Raw genomic sequence first — 20,378 nt, 5'->3', positions numbered from 1 at the left:
AAGCCTGTCTTTCTTTCTTTATGATGTGGGTGTATTTGCGTGTCTCCAGTTCATGCTCTAAAGCTTTGTTGCCCGAGTGCCTCATGCTGCTTCTCTTTGTATCGCCAGCTTTCCTCATGACCTTTTGAATCGCACGCCATGTCCAATCAGCCTCGTTCCATGACCCCTGCAGCTGGAGGCAGATTAGCTGAGCATCAGGCCAGAGGTCAGGCCAAAGGTTGCATAGTCAATGCAGGGTATGAGGACCTCCAATTGGCCATATTGGATCTACGTAGACGGAAAGCTGTTTTGTTTCAAGGGCATACATGGAAATACTGAGAAAGCATTGTGTGATAGTGGGCTGTATTTTAAACTCCTTATTATACTGTTTAAAATATCTATATCTAACTATACGGTAAAAAGTATGTCAATATCTGACCATCACACTTATATGAGCGTACTGCACTTCCCATTCCAAAACCATGGGCATCAATATGGAGTTGCCCCCTATTTGCAGTTATAACAGACTCCAATATTGTGGTTTAGTACGACCCATTCTGCTGCCAGTGTTTGTTTATCAAGACTGTGAGGCTATGTGATTTTATACACTTGTGCGCAATTGCTGTGGCTAAACCACATGAACTCAAAAATTAAGAGGGGTGTCCACATACTTTTGGCCATATAGTGTGACATACAGTAGCATCAGAAAGCTGTATCTGTCTTCTATACTATATACGCTATACTATTCATCAACCCTCCTCTGACCACAGGACCACTGCTGAGTTACACTGACAGGGTCATACCACACACAACCACAAATATCCAGCCATCAATGGCTTTCTGGTCAACAACTGACCCCCCCGATGATCGGTGCATCCAACAGTGCACATTCGTTGTGAAAGTTTGGTCATTTCATGTCTCTTAAGCCTGCAGGGCTACAACAGGCTGGCCAAGTAATCCACCAGCACTGATTACATCTAAGCCATGCTGACCATAGCCGACCTTAGCTTAGATCACTTTCCAAGTTTCCTGTTTGTCTTTGTGTGTGTGTGAGGTGTAAGGACACGATTTCAACACAGTATCGAAAAAAACTAACCTTTACGGTGATGTTAATGTTACCATAGTAATTATACAGCAATTAATAAATCTGTAAAATGAACGATAAGAACTCAAGAACTGAACTAAACAAGAACTGAAAATCATACAAAACCTGAACTGTGTCTACTGTTACAGTCCTACTGTGTCAGCTATAGAGATGTAGAGCTGCAGAGCGAGCGGGCACCTTTTTCAGTACACTGTCCAATGTCTCTGGCCGGCTGATGTCAAAGCAGATGAGGACGGCGTCCGAGTCCGGGTAGGCCAATGGTCGAACGTTGTCATAATAGGAGGAGCCTGCAAACACAAACATGCATCATTAGTGAGTTACGCACAATGCAAAACATGTCAGAGTGGTAATAACAACTGAAAATATCCATTATGCCACATCATTATTGTCCATAATGTGTGTTCAGTTCAATTTCTATGTAATCTTCTGGTTTCCCCATCTAACTCTAAAGTAAAGACTCTACATGGCATCTCTCATCATTAAACAGAGGTCTAGGGTTGCAGGTACAGTAAAAAAAAGGCTAAAAACATTCATTCTTTAAGGCCAACGCAAGGAAACAAGATTTTAAATAGCTGTTAGTTTGATTCTTCTTCTTCAAAAAGCTTATTTTTTGTGCTTATTTGTTTAGCTGCCCATGCTCGTCTCGCTCGTCGTCCAAAGCGAATGGAGATCCAAAGTGTGATCATAAAAACCCTGACCATAATAGAACAGAAGAATGTTAGGATGAAGATTCAGTTGTAAATTGGTGCAAAAGTTGCATGAACTCCAATCTGACTCTCCAGACAGGGGTCACATTGCTGTGCATCACATCCTAAAGTAGCCCAAATCTGAACTGAGACTTATTTTTTGCTATGATTTTGTAATAGTTAACATATCAAACAGTGCTCTGTGACTTAAAGTAATCAATGAATTAATGATTAATTAATTATCACTTTTTTTTAGCATGTTTTTACTGTTTAACTTCTCAATCCATGATCTCTGTATTGGCTCGACTACACTGTAAATGAGGGTCTCCCTAAATGTACTCAATGGACTCAATTTACGGACTCAATCAATCAGGTTGTCTAATTTTCATACATGAATAATGTGAAGAACAGCAGCGACAACAACGGCCAAAAACCAGGGCGGTACCAAGAAGACAGGATTAAAAATGTTAAGAAGGATGAGGACATATCCGAGCAGATGGACAGTGAGACATGCTGATGGGACGTTAACTCAAGTTACTTAGCTAACGACATTTGTAGCATATTGACCATCATGGTTGTCACATTTAAGATAAAAACATTCTCAGTTTTCATTTTATCACTACTAAAATTACACTATTAGATTTTAGAAGTAGTCAATAATAGGAGAAATTATATCCTTATAATAGGAGAAATATAGTTTGAGTTGAAGGTGGGCTGGTCTGCATAACTACGTCTCTCCCAGTCTGAAAACAAGTCTCATTTTGGCTCTGCCACTGCCACAATAAAAAAAGCATTTATACACAACTAAAATAAGCTTTAAAATGTTTAATTGACTGCTTGTTGACTTGCTTGCTGGCTTACAATGACGAATATATTGCTGCTGTTGGAAGAAAACCTTGCATATCTACGTTTTTCAATTTTTGGCATAGTTTGAAAATATCTATTGTCCTTTACGTAATCTGTACATTTCATGATGAACAGAGCAAAAGAAAGGTCCCAAAATGACGTGAAAAGACATCTGGTTCCATTGACTTGCACCAAAAGTAAAACAAGTTTTTTGCTTCTCCTGTAAAGTCATCAGTTTGGAGATACGAGGTTTTGTTTTCCGACAACAGCGATATGGTTAGCTCAAGGTTTAGTAAAGCCCCAAATGAAGAGAAAAGTGTATTACGGCTTCTGTGAAAAGGGGTTGAAGTGTAAACAGGACCATGAAGAGGGTGTAAAATCAGATTATGCTCGCGTGAATGTAACCACGAAACATCTGCAGCGCACCAAACCGTGAACAAACACATTGTTTTTAAGAGAATTCATTAAATATTTGTTTGCATGCATTTTTGGTTTGTGCTCCAGTAGTCCTGCATCGACACAGTACGCTATGTTGATGTCAGGAGAGCAGTGTAGCATCGTGATTGCTGCTGTCGGCCTGCTTTGCACGAGTGCGTGTTTGTGTGTGTGTGACCACCAGTGCTAAAATTAGCTGTGCCCTTGCACATTCCCCCTGAGGGAAACTCTTTGTTGGGTCCAAATCCCCACTAAAAGTGACAAAGGGGGTAAAACGCCGCGATACAAAGAGGAGCAGAGCTGTATTCTTTGGAGTTTTACTGTGCTTAACTTGTTCTGCATTAGGAATGCAAGGCCAGATAAGGTCCTGCTGTCCACGTGCCATCCTACAGTCCAGGGGCAAAGACCAGAGCATGGATGGGCATTCAGTTGGACCACTGGACAACACGGTAACATGTTGAACATTTCATTTTTAGAGGCCCCAAGTTTTAAACATTTTTCTTGTAGTATTTCCCTTTAAGTCTATTTGTAAGATTTATGTGGTTTTATTACCGTTTTCAAACCTGTTTTATGGTTTATTTATGCCTCTGAATTAAACCTGGCTGTTTTGGTTACACCCTGCAATGGACTGGCGACCTGTCCAGGGTGTTTCCTGACTTCCGCCCAATAACCACTGTAAAGGCTCCAGCTGCCCCCCCTCTGATCAATGGAGTCTGGCTGCAGACATGCACTCTCAGCCACAATGGCAGAAGCCCAACGGCACGGTACCTTTTGGCTGCTGTTGCTTAGCGATTTCATCACTTCTCCATAACTTTGTCCACAACACAGCTAGAGAGTTCCATTTAATGTTCCTCCTTGTTGAAAAAACTCATAGAACCCAAAAGTGTCTGCTGGTTCCTGGTGGTTTTCAGTAGTCGCTAATGGTATTCGTTTTCCTTATGGGATGATATCACAGTGTAAAGGATTCAGATCATTTAATCAGGTCTTCTGGGACTGATTCCGCATACATTTGATCGTTTCCTAATGGCCTCTAATGGTAACCATCAAGCCAGTTCCTGTTAGGAAGCAAAACCATCAGGTTTTATTCCTAAAGGCCCTGCAAACACAGTCAGGTTGTGACAACACACTGTTTTGGTTCCCACAACGTTGTCCGCTTGGTGCTCTCTATATTGTCACAGCGTTGAAATGTAAAGTTATGACAACGTTGTCTTGACAACTTTCTAGGAGGTTGTGACGACGTTGACGAGACCGTAATCGGTACTACGTTGACTGTACGTTGTCACAACCCTTAATAAGTTCAATTTTAATCAATATTACAGTTTTTGATAACTGGTTCTAACCGATTCGTGGCTTTCATGAGTTTCAGTAGCCTTTTTGTTTTTTCTGCGATTAAACGTGACATTCATGTCTGATTGTCCTGGTAGGTCTTTTGTTTTGAAAGTTTCCATATTTAATTTTCTTATTATCACTATGACAACATTAATATACAATGAGTGTAGGTGCCAGCCTATTAATGATGTCGGTGCCACTCTGCCACCGCAGTGTTTTATGAGGAAAAACAGCGAACCATAGGATGGCTGAAAGTGCATGTGTGCAGCCAGACCCTCTCCCCCTGACCCAGAAGGATAAGCAGCTTAGAAAATGTGTGTGTGTGTGTGTTTTGTGGGCTGGAGGTTAGGGAACCAGCCTTGCGACCGGAAGGGTCAATCCCCTGAGCTGAGAGTACATGACTGAAGTCTGAAGTGCCCTTGAGCAAGACAAACCCCAACTGCTCCTCGGGCGCTGTGGATAGGGCAGCCTACCACTCCGGGACAGTGTGCTCACAGCCCCTAGTGTGTGTGCGCTCACTAGTGTGTATGTGGTGTTTCACTTCACGTATGGGTTAGATTGCAGAGGTGAAATTTTCCCATTGTGGGACTAATAAGGATCCTAATCATCGCAGCTAGGCAGTAGAAAAAAAGCAGGGGTCCAAAAATTTACCCCAAACATAAGAGGTGCCTTTCTGTTTTGTGGCTGATTGTGACCTATTGCCTTCTGTTTTATCAACCTAGCATTAAATGATGACCTATGAGGGGCTGCTTGCTCACTGTTTACATTTTACTGCTTAATATACTAATATGCGCTTTCACCCCTCCCTATAAGTCCAACCTCAATGAATATATTTTTATTTTTATACGTTTAGTAGGTTGTGAAAGTGCACTACAACATAGTAGATCTCATGTATTTTTATCTTATTTATTTTTCTATTATTTCTTTAAATGTGTATATATATATATATATATATATATATATATATATATATATATATATATATATAATTTTCTGATAATATAAATAATGATCTATTTTCTTCATTTATCCTTTTTTTTTGTGCTTTTTTTCTGTTGAATTATATGTAAAATTCAAGGAAATCCACTGTTAAAATGACAAGGCGATGAGTAATGATAATCGATATGACTTTCGCCATAATCAAGCAGCCCTAAATTTTGTTATCAGTTCAGTGCAGTTATTTAGTTTCATGTATGCATGTAAACTCACTCAATGAAACTTACATGCATATCAGATTTTGTCACACGTTTTCATGCTCTTGAGTAATCAGATAATGGGGAAACTGCAGGTCTACAGGAGCCAGATAGTATTTGGATTTCTACTTTGCAACCAGCCCATAAACTCACAGAAGAAGGCGTGATGTAAACATTGGCGTAAAACTCGAACTTTATGCCACGGCTTTCTTTAAACATTGCACCCCTTGGGGGGACTCCCGAGTGGCACAACCGTCTAAGCGTTGGCACCGTCATCAGGAGATCACGAGTTCGATCCATGATGATGCCACAGCCGTCTGTAGCCGGGAGTCAAAGAGAGCACAATTGGCCTCGCTCTCTCTGGGTGGGTAGGATAGCCCCCCACTCCTCCCATCACTCAATACAATGCTAGTTAGTTGACGTAACAGCTCTGGCGGCTGGCGCTTTGCACTGAGCGCGTTCGGCTGTCCAAGGACGTTGCATGAGTGGCAGTTCGAAAAGACGCGGTGGCTGGTTTCACAGGTCTCGGAAGCCTCACCCTTCTAACATTGGTAGTATCGTGTGATTGGGAGAATTGGAAATGACTAAATTGGGGAGAAAACCGGGTAAAAAAAAAAACAAACAAAAAAACATTGCACCTCTTTACCCGAAAATATGAACAAACATCATCTAGAAGATGAAGAACACTGAAATCCTTCATTTCATCAAGCACGTAGTTGGTTTCAGTGTCGCTCCAAAAGTGTTTTCGCCGCTTGCTTATTTCCGGTACCGCCGTCTGTTTTCGCACATGTGCAGAGTAAAAGTTCACAGCACTGAGAAATCTGATTACTGAGCTAAAATCCAGCTTCTTTATCAGATTTCTAGACTGGAGTATGGTGTCTGCATGAACATTTGAGTAATCAGATAACTGCAGAAGTCAGTAGGATTATTACGTGCATGTAGACACACTCACTGTAACTTTGTGTATCACACACAGGGTTGCTGAGCACTGGAATTTCACAGCAAAATATGAATGTGTGCATCCTCGTAAAATACAGTTTAAAGTCTGCATGTGTAAATGACCATTACCATTAAAAATATCGGGATAATGTCCAGGGTTTTATGTGTAAAAAGCGCTTAGGTTTCCGCAGATGGACTGTACGAAGTTTACTACCTCCCACTGTTTTTATTTCATAAAATCAAGGACAACTGCTTTCCATGATATGGATGCTTATCTGAAGTCATCCCACAGAAGTGAGGCCACCTGTTCTGGAGATCAGGATGTGTATAATTGAACACAGAAGAAATCCACTTGTTGCTGAGGCTTCTTCAAGTGTGACAGAGTCAAACACTGACATGCTTCCTCCTGTAGGCAGGCCAGATTATGTCAAGAGTCTCGAAGAGTCAAGAATATCTCGAGTGGGCCAATATCAATCTTTCCCAGACACATTACAATGACACATGCGGCTGATTTGGCTCTACAGGCCTGTCAGAACTTCCAGCTGACTTCCAGAACAGCGCCTCATGAGCCAAGGGCTTAAGAAGGAACCGCTTGTACACCACCTGCCATAATATCTGAGGATTAACAGCTAGGTGTCAGTTTAGATGCAGGAAATCCATTCTGCCCTGACCTTAGCTGTGCTGCGAAATCCTTTAAGCAACCACTCCTTCACTTGGTTGTAAAATAAAATGGATATAATGCACGGGGTCATGATCAAAATCCCTGAAATATCAAGTCCCATCTTTTAGAATTTCTTCTGTAGATATGCCTGACAAGCTCGGGAACATAAGTTGATGGCAGATTTGGTAGAAAATGGGTTCCTAAAGAGTTCTTGAGCAAATCTGTGCAACAGTGTTTTAGGGCTACTGCTGTTAAATTAAAATAATATACAAATATTCAAGAATAAAGTCGTAACAATTATAATAAAATCGCAATTTTTAAAGGATAAAAGTTGTAATAGTTTGATAATTTTTTAGAATAGAATCATATTCTCATATATTTTGAGAATAAAGTCATAATATTTCAATAATAAAGTTGTATTTTTTTAGAATAAAACCGTAATCTTTGGAGAATAAAGTTGTTATATTTCAATAATAAGGTTGTAAAGTTACAAGCATAAAGTCATATTTTGAAAAGTCACATTTTTAGAATAAAATCTTAATATTTAAAAAATGAAGTCAAAATTACAAGAATAAAGTCATAGTACTTTGAGAACAGTCATAGATTTTAGAATAAAATCATATTTTGAGAATAAAGTTGTGATATTTCAAGAAGTCATTTTTTAAAATAAAAGTTTAATATTTCAAGAATAAAGTCATAATATTTCAATTATAAAGTCAAAGTTACAATACTTACATAATATTTCAAAAGTAAAGTAATTTTAACTTTTAGAATGGGGTGGTCAGGTAAGACCCAGAGATTTTATTTGGGAGGCAAAAATGAAATGCTGAGAATAAAGAAAGCGCAACTGTACTATAATGACAAACTGATGCATTGGAGCCTATCCCAGCGATCACTGGGCAAAGCGCAGGATACACCTTGCACAGGTTGCCAGACCTTCACAGGGCAGACACACACACATTCACACCTAGGGGCAATTTAGGAGGAAACCCAGACAGGAGAACTTGCAAACTCTACACAGAAAGGACCCTGTTTGCACGGGAACTGAACCCAGGCCCTTCTTGGTGTGAGATGACAGTGCTACCCAGTATTTTAGTAGTTCAATCGGAAATTATGTATTTGAATCAAGTAAATTAAATACATCACCTTTTTAGTGCACAACATTAACAACAAAAACATTTCCTATAGACTGTATAGTAGTTTGTATGATAATTGATCATATCTGGCTAATATTTGATAGATACCACATAAGTATTGGATAGCCTACCTCATAATGTATTTCACAGAGCAGCACTGTTGACAGGACCCAGCACACATTCACTCACCTGCTTACTGAGTCAATTAGCCTATCACAGCAAGATACGCTAATTATTAAATGCAGTATCATCAGACTCTCGTAACTACCCCAATGGCTGATTTTTACAATAAAGCATAATTGATGCTTTATTGATGATGGCTGACTGACGATGATTGACTGTCCCACTTTCCATAACTGGGAAGGCCAGAAGGATGGCCAGATTTCATTCCAGGGTGGCGCTGACCACCCCTAGCCACCCCTTAGCTACACCCCTAGACCAATCATCAACCAATCAGTAATTAGTAGTAATTAGTAATGCCAGCGTTTAACTGCCTGGAACCTGTGTGCTGTTGAAAAACAGAAAAGGTGACTGGTGTAAAAAAAAAACTAAATGAAATTCTTCAGAGAAAGACTAGAAAAATACTGAATTAACATTTGTAGATGCTTAGCTCAGTTCACTCCATTCATTTAAGACTTGCTTGCGTGCTCCCTCCAGCGTTTTGTCAAGATTTTGGTAGAAAACAAGCTACACAGTGCTACCAAAGGGTTTGCAGAGTGCTGAAAGAACTCTCTGGGTACAGGTTCAAAAAGTACGACATTTAATTTCCACCACACTCTGCTAAACATTAGCAAGCCCCCATCATGTCATGGCCATGGACAAAAGGTTAAGTATTCGTCCCAATGTGTTTTGGCATTGGGAAGCGTGACTTTGTGGTCAGACTCCTGAGCTGTGCCGAGAAAAGGCCTTGGCCCAATGCCCTTTTATCTCAGTGAGCTGGAGGAGCTCTGGAACTGAAACTGAGGTCAGTAAGTTTCCAGCAGAAAGGAAATGAGGCGTTTGCCTTTAACCTTCGAGGCCTGAAATGAGGTGATATCCTCAGTGTTCTGTAGTCTACATCATACCGCAAACTAGCTTTGCAAGATGTACAGTATACCTGTATTTGTATAATCTGAAACTTGGGAGTGCACTGTCATGGCTGCTCGTCCAAGCTTGAGTAGACGGAAATCTCTGTGGAGTTCTGCAATTCTCTAAATGCTTCTACCTTAAGGTTTGCTTTGAATGCATCCACAGCGAGTGCTGGCTCTGTAACAGATACAAGAGCAGTACAAAGCAGGTTATGTCTATGCGTGGGTTTACTTTTTTCTCCTCTGGAGAGAGGACATTTGTCTTTGGGACAGGGAGCATTCTCATCTCCAGAGCGAATGCTGGTGGAATCTGGCGCTGATGCTCACAAGCTCATGAAATGAAGCCAAATTTTAGGTCCAGGTTGCGAAATGAAAGGCCAGAGTCCAGCACAGTTTACTGATTTCACTGCTCTAACACAAACACTTGGTGATTAACTGCTGAGTTGATTTTTTAACAGCCATCTCAGTGTTTGGCTTAACATTCATCGTTAGTCATCAATAAACGTGAGAGAAACCTATGTAAGGAAAAGCCAGTCTCTTGGGGTAATAATAGCCTTAAGCATCATATGGTACACTGCATCACAGCGGCATGGTTTCACTGTCTGTTGCTTCCATCAAGCCAACAAACAACATACAGCATAAATGTAATATTTACTGAGCTCCAGTAGAGTCTGACACTCAGAGATGTAAGCTTGAGCGTATGGGACGCACATATAAGACAAATGACTTGAGAAATTCGGAAATTAAACATTTAGCATTATATTTGTCAAGCCAGAGAATTTGCTGCATGCTTACACATACGCACCTGAGGTTTATCTATATATTGTTCAGTTCTGTATTTACCGTTTTGCACTACAGAAATATTTTATGTTTACTACAGTTGTAAATATGGTTCTTATTATTAAGTATATAATAGTAAGTACTAATTTTATAGACATCTGCACCACAGGTCTATCCATATACTGTTCAGTTCTGTTTTTGCTGTTTTTAACTGTATTGCACAACAAAAAGTATTTTATGTTTACTTGTATGTTTCTGTTGTAAATATGGTTCTTATTACTACATAAGTAATGGTATCAATTGTATAAATAAAACAAAAACTGTAAATAAACAAAAATAGGCCATAAAAAGATCCTAAAGTGGTTTATACATATATTCTCATACATTCTCAGCACTGCAGTAACACTGATGTGGTGGTGGTGTGTTGCGCTGGTCTGAGTGGATCAGACACAGCAGTGCTGCTGGAGTTTTTAAACACCTCAGTCTCACTGCTGGACTGAGAACAGTCCACCAAATATATCCAGCCAACAGTGTCCTGTGACCACCGATGAAGGACTAGAGGATGATCAACACAGCAAGAGATGAGCTATCGTCTCTGACTTTGCATCTACAAGGTGGACCAACAAGGTACACAGAGAAACAGATGGACTACAGTCTGTAATTGTAGAACTACAAAGTGCATCTATAAAGTAAGTGGAGCTGATAAAATGGACAATGACTGTAGAAACGAGGAAGTGCACTTAATGAAGTGGCCAGTCAGTTTATATATATGTAAATGCAGAAACTCCTCTGGAAGTGAGATCTGTCATGAAGCACACAGCTCACATTGTGAGACTCTTATTAATGCAAAACTCTGTATCCTAATAAAGATTTACAAATGATGCATTGTACAGCCTTTGCTTATGTTAATGTAGATACCTCCATAGTAAGAGCCCAAAAAAATAAAAACAAACAGCTTCCCATTAAACTCCAGTCTTCTGCGTATCCGGTGGCATCTGGGTGCCTCCCTCACCAGCTGCCACAAGCGCTTTCATCAACACAAAATAAAAAGACTCAGAAAGGAGGGAGAAAACACCACAACCTCTGACTGCCCTCATCCCAGAGCTGGTGGAGGAAGAGTGAGCTATAAAACGGGAGTCTAAAGTTTTTAAAAGCTTCAACGGCTCCAAAACAACCTCATTTCTTGCACTCTTGCCAAATACTGAACACAAACATTTTCTTCACTTTAGAAAGCGAAGTAACTTTAGTGTCCTCCTTCTCAGATAAAACAGCATTTGTCCATGTCAAGGCCATTTTATTTTACTTTGCTTGAGAAAGGCTTGGGCCTTTTAACTGTTTTCAGAAAGCCTTGCGAATATAAGGAGTCGTCGTCTTTTGTTCAACTGCTTGTTAAAACAAGTAGCTAATCAGCCAATCACACGGCCGCAACTCAGTGCATTTAGGCATGTAGAGGAGGTCAAGACAACTTGCTGAAGTGCAGGCCGAGCATCAGAACGGGGAAGAAAGGGGATTTAAGGGACTTTGAACGTGGTGTGGTTGTTGGTGCCAGACGGGCTGGTCTGAGTATTTCAGAAGCTGCTGATCTACTGGGATTTTCACACACAACCATCTCTAGGGTTTACAGAGAACGGTCCGAAAAAGAGAAAATATCCAGTGAGCGGTCAGTTGTGTGGATGAAAATGCCTTGGCCGGTGAGTGTATGTTTAAGTTGCACGAAAAAAGACAGAAAAGGATAAGAAGGTAGGATTTTAATCTGCTTCATATCACAAAAGACATGTAGATACGGTCAAGGCTTGCTAATGCTAACCTGCTGCCGTACAACCGTGGCTGGTGCATTAGGATGGTATAATACAGGCACCTTAAAAATATGTAGTCGATACACTTCTTGGGGGAAAGTGGCTGAAACCTTTGGGGAACCTCTAAAAAGAGAGAATAATCATCTTCTGCTAACATGGGAATTTGTGACCATTCAGTTAAAAGAGCATGTTAGGTCAGACACTGATGTTCGGAGAGAAGTCAACGTTCCAAATCATCCCAAAGGTTTTCAGTGGGGTTGAGGTCAGGGCCCTGGAGTTCCTCCAGACTCAAACTCATCAAACCATGTCTGGACCTCGCTTTGTGCACAAAGGTACAGTCATGCTGGAACAGGAAAGAACCTTCCCTAAACTGTGGACAGTAATTGTATAATATGTCTTTGTAGCATTAACATCAACCTTCACTGGAACTAAGGCACACAAACCCTGAAAAACAGTCCCAGCCCATCATCCCTCCTCCACCAAACTTTACTGTTAGCACTATGCATTCTGGTAGGTAGCATTTCTCTGGCATCCTGGATTCATCTATCAGACTGACAAATAATGAAATGTGATTCATCACTTCAGACAACGTTTCCACAGTGCCAAAGCCCAGTGTCGGGCTTTACACCATTATGGTGTTGTACGCCTGAATAAGGAAAAACACAAGTAAAAACACGTCTCAGCTCTCGTTTAGTAGGAGAAATGGCTTGTTTCAAAAGGCCTAGGATGAAAAGAGAAGAAGGCAAAGGGCTAAGTGGTCACAAACTCTCAAACAGTAAAGTGTGTGACTTTTGCAATTCTGTTTTTTCTTACTAGATGAATTACGATTCATTACAATTTATAGATAAAATATGACCATATACTACAACACACATGGTATCACTGTGTTTTTCCCACATCCACTCCACTGGAAAATTACCAGACAAAATGGTAAAGCAAAGCTCTGGTGTAGAGCTAACGCTTCTGTTTTCGGTTTCTAACAACCAGTTGATAAGGCTGTCATTTGTGTTCAGGCAATGATGTATCTAGAACTTCTAGAAGGTTCAGAGTGATGTTTTTTCTCCAACCAATCACCCGAAACATGCAACTCTAAAAGTGGCTGTAAAACACAATGTACTGCAACCAGGCCAAATATCAAAAGCTGCCTACACCACGTTTCCACCCTCTCACCTGCACCAAACACCTACAAGAAAATGTGATATATGTTAAGCTAGACTATAGACTATGGTCAACCTTCATATAATAAGTAGGAATGCTGCATTAACAAGGGCTGCCAGGCTTCAACCTTGCAGATTTATTTTCAGAAAAACATAACTCTTCATGGCTGTTTGAATGTGCCATGTAGCCTGGCATTGAACGGCATGACGGTTCTCCACAGGAATGCCTCTAATTGGTCCCACATGATGGCAGTGATAGCCAAGACAATTTGGCAATATCCTGCCCAGGGGGAAGGAGGAAGGGAGGAGGGGACCATGACAAGGGAACTTTTGGTAGCACTGACAAAACTAGTGGTTTTGTCTAATTAATTAGGAACGAATGCTAATTGTGGCGCTAATGAAACTCACATACATTGAGCATCGTCTTCTGAAAAGTCTAAACAATTGTGCGTGTGCCTCGATGGGGAAAATGTTTGTAAATGTACTTTTATAGCCGTCTATGAAACAGCCAATTAAAATGTGCGGTCCTCAGCGTACGCAGAGCACACAGTTTAACCAATTCCATTAATCCGTTCCTTGCTGAAAACAAGCACTGATGACATTTAATTCCTTTTTACTGCTGCTATAAAAGAGAAGAGCGAAAAGTCTGCTTCCTTGCTCAAGTCAAGCCCTTTTTTTGGGAAGCCCCACTTTACACGAGCAAAAAAGGAATCATCTGGCATGAACCAGTGGCCTAATTAGAGGAAGAGTATCCCACTCATTACCCCCCGCGCCTCTCCCACCGGGAAACGAGATATTTATCTGTTTTCACTCCTCTGCGCCCTCCACTTGTTTTAGTACACGCATAAACATGTTTCGGCTTTGGTTCTTTGGGAGCTTTGGGAGAGAACAACTTTGTGCTGAAGAAACTGTATCATGGCAACCCTGGTGAGAGAGCTAAAAGGCTTCTTTGTGCTACCCTGAATGAAGGTGGTGGAGGGGAGAGAAAGCAAGGGAAAAAAAAAAAAGGAGGTTAAGGAAGTCGGGAGAGATGCCCGCTATAGGCCTGGACGGACAGAGAGGGATGCGGTGGTTTCTTTTCTTCTTTTCACCGTATAATGGTAATAAATTTAATCGGTTAGCTGCAAGAGGAGAAAAGACTTTAACTTGGAAAGGGCTAAAAGTGATTCCACCCCTTGGCAGGTCTTTATAAGTAATGGTTGTTCGGGTCCACTGTGCACCATGGAGAAGCTCCAGCATGCCAGCTCTTGTCAAGAGTACTGGAAAGGGGCCTTTTTTTTACACAGCCTCCAAGATAAAAATGGTTTGCGTACATGGTGGAGGATAAAGTGGACAGAAACGTTGGGGGAAAACTACAAAAGGCATTAATCTATTGCTAAAATTACTTTGCTCGTTTGCTGCTGTTCAGTGTATAGTTTAATGCAGGGTAATCACGAACATAAATATGACTAAGCAGAGCTAAAGGTGCATGCCCTGGGAGAAAAAGGCCTAAACCTTTTGGGGACAATCATCCTTTGCTAATATACCTTTGCTAGTTTGCTGCAGTACAGTGTATAGGATAATAACGCACATAAGTAAGTAGCAAACAGATACCCCTTGTCACGCCTCATGGGGACTTCCCCGGTGTTGCGAACTCCATTTCCCATGAATCTTTGGGAGGACAAGTGACTTCGGACTTCCTGGACTCATCAGAGTCCATATTGGACTCCATATCCCAATAGACAACAGGGGATCACGTGACCGGTGACAATCGCTCCCGATCCTATCAGCGTTCACAATTGCCAGCTTACTGACTGTTGGTCACACGTCATATGACCACCGTAGTTTAGTATATAAGTCCAGGCACTAGGTAGATCAAGTTGTGAAGTATTGTTTCCCTGTAAACTTACTGAGCGTTCTCTCTTGTTACCTCTATCTGTTTTCGACTCTGACCCGTTCTTGTTTCTCTCGACTCTGATTTTTGCCTTGCCTCTTTTGGTTTTGTTTGCTCTTTTTTGGACTTGTTTTTGGTGATTTTTAGATTGCCCTTTGATTTCTGCTTGCCTTGTCAGATCAGATCTACGTTCTTTTGGTTTCGACCCACGTATGTACCTTGACAACGACCTTGCCTAACGAAATTAAATCCACTTTCACTTTAATCCGCTCTCGTCTGGAACTTGCTGAATCCTCACACCCCTACTGACCTACCGGTGCTAAAGGTGGACTTGCTGAGAGTAAAAGTAGGACTGAACATTTTGGGGAAGTTGTAAAAGAGATAATAATCACTCTTTGCATATATTTCTATGCTAACCGCAGTTCGGTTCATTTTGTTTAGGCTAGTCATATACATAAATAAGCAGGAACCATATAGTCCTACTAAACAAAATGTCAAAGTTTTACACATTTTTGCTCCAATAAACTTTGCCTCGCAAGTAAATACAAAGTTTAAACCCCTTTCATGATTAGCAAGAGCACATTAGTGCTAACAGTACCATGCAGTGTTATAAAGCTCAATACACTCGTGACTGCCATGTTGAGCATGGGTATATGGCGACATCAGGCAACCCTGAAAGGACGTTCACACTTGACCTAGCTGTGCTGTCCTGCAAACAAAATCCTGGCCAATAGGTCATCAGCCTATTAGCTGATATCATCAGGCTGTGTAGTGGAGCAAAGTTGTCCATGCTGAATAACATATCTCAAACTTGTCGCTGTCTTTAGGAGACCCAACTCAGAAGTTCTCTTGGAGATTTCAGACTAGAAAAAGCCTTCCAAACATACAAATCACCAAGCACTTTGTTAGGAATTCCTGCAAACCTATTAATTCAAACAATTGTCTCATCAGCCAATCATTTGGCAGCAGAAAACTATGCAGATACAGGCCAGCAGCTTCAGGTAATGTTCACACCAACCATCAGAATGAGGAAAAAGTAGGATCTTAGTGATTTTGACCTCGGCATAATTGTTGGTGCCAGACAGACTGGTTTGAGCATTTCTATAACTGAGATTTTCACACACTAGAGTCTTTACAGTTAACTCAGAATAGACGGAAATGCCTTGTCTATGAGAGAGGTCAACAGAGAAGGGTCTTGACTGGTCCGAGTTGGCAAAAAGTAACTTATACAACCACTCTGACACTTGCGGTTAGCAGAAAAGCATCTCAGAATGCACAGTACATTGAACCTTGAGGTGGATGGGCTGCAACAGCATAACACCACATCAGGTTCCTCTTCTGTCAGCCAAGAACAGAAAGCTGAGGCTGCAGTGGGCACAGATTCACCACAACTGGACAGCTGAAGACTTGAAAAATGTAACCAGGTCAGATGAATCTCGATTTCTGCTGAGGCACACAAGAATTTGGCACCAACAGCGTGAATTCATGGACCCAGCCTGCCTTGTGTCAACAGTCCAGGCTGGTGGAGGTGGTGTAATGGTGTGAGACCGTTTTCTCAGCACAGCTTGGACCTTTTTTCTGGCCCATGTTGGTTATTTTGCAAAGTCCACCATGATACGGTTTTCCTTGTTACACATGCTAATGTAACATTATAGGCTGGAAATTTCCATCCAGACAACACTGTCATGTTGACAGGTCAAGAAATGTGGGAAACAGTTGTGATTATAATGTAATAAATGTGATAGGCCTCCTTGTTTAACATTTTGTGAATCATCGTATGATTTATAGTATCAACAAATGAACAATTATCAATAGAATGTTTTACAATATAATTCATTGTATCAATTATCAATTACTCTCAGTGTAGATTAACACTAAAGTGTGTAGCTGCCCACCCTGTTATAAGTCTCTCCATGCTGTGATGCCTCTGTCCACTTTGTTAATGTTTTAAAAAGATCTCAGTTACACTGTCAAATATCAATAATGGGATGGGTAATAATTAAGTAAAAAATATAAAAAATAATAAATAAATAAAAGAATAAAAGACTTTGGCATTCATTGTTTGTATGACACTTTCCAAACAATGCCTTACCTGTAGTTCAGTATATGATTTGCATAAAATTTATAATTTGATTATAATACATAACAACAACAAAAAAGGACCCTATCTTTTGTGCAAATGTACACTTTGCTCTTAAAATGTACTGAAAATACTTCTATTCATGTCCATAACAGGATAAGACATCTTTCATAGTCAAAGGTTTGTAGAAGTGTATATGACTGTTACCAAGCAAGTGCCAAGATATGTTGTCATCTTGTCTAATATCTTGATATTACAGTAAAAAATATGAGGAATAAATATTTTAATACAAATTTTGTTGTTCCGGTGTAAAAAAATCAGTTTGGTGATGATGACCCAAACAACAAAGGCCATTTTCCACAGCCTTTTCCTGATAAACACTACTGAGGCTGCAGTTGTGAAACATATTCTTGCAAACAAAAATGTTTTCCATGTTTTCTATGCAGTTTTCTGAAATGTTTGATTTCTTTCAGTGTGGGATCAAGTTGATAAACAACAAAGCTGTTTTTTTAGCTTCCAGATGACAGACTGTGCCAATAAAGGTGAAGAGCACTGTAGCTTGACCACAGCGGCTGTTTTGCAAGTGTTTCTGTAAAGCTGTTCTGAATCGACCAGCTCTGTGGATCCACCTGGGCCGACGTTCAGCTGCTTACGAGGCTGTTCTGTTTTGTTTATTTGGCAGGACTCTCGACTCTGGTAGGTGGCCCCTTGGCGGAGGTCCAGCTGTCCGAGGTTCATTCCAGGGTCTGTTTTGAAGGCAGCCTGCCTTGTTTTCATGAATTAAGCTTTGATTCCAATTCCTTTGCCTGGTAATGTGATTTCTGTGAGGACAGCCTGTAGAAGGTTCCCAACAATGTGCTTTTAAAGTATGGTGGTACCAATACTGATATGGGTGCTACTGGTACTTAAATGCAGTATTGGCAATGGCAAAAGAGAACAGCATGAGGCAATTTCAACAAGTACAGTGTAAAACATGCTAATATAAAAACAAATATATCTGCAAGTGGCGATGAGCGGGTCCAAGCACACATAAGCCCAAGTAGCCCTAAATGGCAACTACAACCCCAATTCCAATGAAGTTGGGACATTGTATAAAACATAAATAAAAACAGAATACGATGATTTGCAAATCCTTTTCAACCTATATTCAATTGAATACACTACAAAGACAAGATATTTAATGTTCAAACAGATAAACGTTTTTTGCAAATATTCGCTCACTTTGAATTTGATGCCTGCAACATGTTCCAAAGAAGTTGGGACAGGGGCGTGTTTACCACTGTGTTACCTTTCCTTTTAACAACACTCAGTAAGCGGTTGGGAACTGAGGACACTAATTGTTTATTTCTTGCTTGATGTACAACTTCAGTTGCTCAACAGTCCAGGGTCTCCGTTGTCATATTTTGTGCTTCATAATGCACCACACATTTTCAGTGGGAGACAGGTCTGGACTGCAGGCAGACATTTATACATTTACATATTGTTTATAAATATCAACTTTTTTATAATTATTGAGGATCAGTCTCTGCTGAATCATTTGATACCACTTTGATGAAAATTGGGCAAAAATCCAGAGACTAGTTGGCAAGAATGTTTTTCACATTTAGACCAATTAGGCAACCTTGATGAAAAACAAAACAAATTTAATGCAAAATACCGAAAAATGAGTGCAATTTCTGACATAACATGCAATTACAAAGTTATTCAGTTCAATGATCTGAATCAAATGGCACCGCTTGTTTATCTGTGTACTTTGTAATAACCTTGTAATAGCATCATTTTTGCAGATTGTTTATTTGTTTTTGTGTGCCAACACTCCTCCTAAAGGTATGTGGACCAAACTTTGCAGACCCCATCTGTGTCTCATATATATATATATGAGCCTTTAAGTTTTGAGAGGATTGGAGAAAAGACAGAATATTTCTAGATCAATTTCAAAAAGTTTATATCAAATACCAGAGACTAGTTCTCAAAGCATGGTTTTCAAACTGTTAGCAATTACTAAAAAAACTGTGTTTTTTTTTAAATAAAATTGTAATTGCAAATTTGTCACATTGTTTGAGATGTGATTCATATACACTTTTGGACGAATTTGTAATTATGTCTTAATAACATGTAATAATTAAGTCATTTTCATGACTAGCACCCCCAGTGGCCAAATCTGTTGAAACTTGACTGTTTGTTAGAAAGTGGCTATATAGAGACAACATTCAAGTTTCATGACAATTGGTCAATGTTAAACTTGTCAAATTGGCCTTCAAGATTCACTTATAGTATGTTTAGTAGATGATGCCTGCCAATTTTCAGCTTGGTCGGCTACACGGATGCTGAGAAACAGTTCATTGGCAATTGCCCCGCCCCCTAATCACATTTGCCCACCAAAATTGAAAGTCATCCACAGAATCTTGTCGTGAATAAGTATATGAAGTTTCAATGTTTTGGGCTAAAGCATCCTCAAGTTATAGACCCTTAAGTAAATTTTGAGTTTTGTTTGCAAATGTTGCCTGGCGAGATGCACACAAACTACACCTACCCACCAAGTTTGGTGTGTCTATGACTTACGGTCTCTTCTCCACAACATGTTTTTAGGAGAAAAATAATAATAATAATAATAATAAGAAGAACAAAAATCTGAGCAAATACAATAGGGTCCTACGCTCATGCGTGCCTGGACCCTAATAACAACAACAAGCAGGTATGTGTAAAAAAAAGGGACCCTTTGTAAAAATGTACATTTTTCATTGTGAAAGATGTCCAGGAGACATACAGGAGGAAGCGCCAGTCTTTTGGGGTGGTGAAAGCCTTTAGCCTAGGTTTAGCCTATATAGAAACATACAAACCACACTCCTATTAATCTGAAGAACCATTTAATGATGCAAAGAACCCTTTAAGCATTTTCATTGTTAAATGGTTCCTCAGACTGATGGAGAATATGCTGTAGCTAGTTCTATATAGAACCTTTTTGGAAAGGGTTCTATATAGCACCAAAAAGGGTTCTTGTTATGCTGCCAAATTGTAACAACAGAAGAACCATTTTTGGTGCTATACAGAACCCTTTTCATACAGGTTCTATATATATATATATATATATATATATATATATATATATATATATATATATATATATATATATATATATATATATATAAAATAGAACCATACAAAATGCACTTTCCAGCAGTCTGCAGAACCATTTAATGATGCAAAGAACCCTTTTAATCAGGCAAAGGATACTTTGAATGTTCATGGTTCTATATAGAACTGTTTTCTTTACTAAAGAACCCTAGAAGAACCATCTTTTTAGGTGTGATACAAC

At 39.9% G+C, this 20,378-nt stretch overlaps 1 protein-coding gene across 1 annotated transcript in view; it reads right to left on the bottom strand.

Annotated features, from left to right (window-relative positions):
- Positions 1-20,378, bottom strand: part of LOC108431422 (rho-related GTP-binding protein RhoN) — a 66,426-nt gene that overhangs the window by 19,010 nt on the left and 27,038 nt on the right. The window contains exon 3 of the mRNA XM_017704547.2: positions 1,262-1,371. Within this exon, the coding sequence (XP_017560036.1) occupies positions 1,262-1,371 (110 nt within the window). The remainder of the gene's footprint in view (positions 1-1,261; positions 1,372-20,378) is intronic.

The sequence above is a fragment of the Pygocentrus nattereri genome, chromosome 13 (genome assembly GCF_015220715.1).
Source record: "Pygocentrus nattereri isolate fPygNat1 chromosome 13, fPygNat1.pri, whole genome shotgun sequence".
Lineage (NCBI taxonomy): Eukaryota > Metazoa > Chordata > Actinopteri > Characiformes > Serrasalmidae > Pygocentrus > Pygocentrus nattereri.
This window is presented reverse-complemented; position numbering and strand designations above follow the sequence as displayed.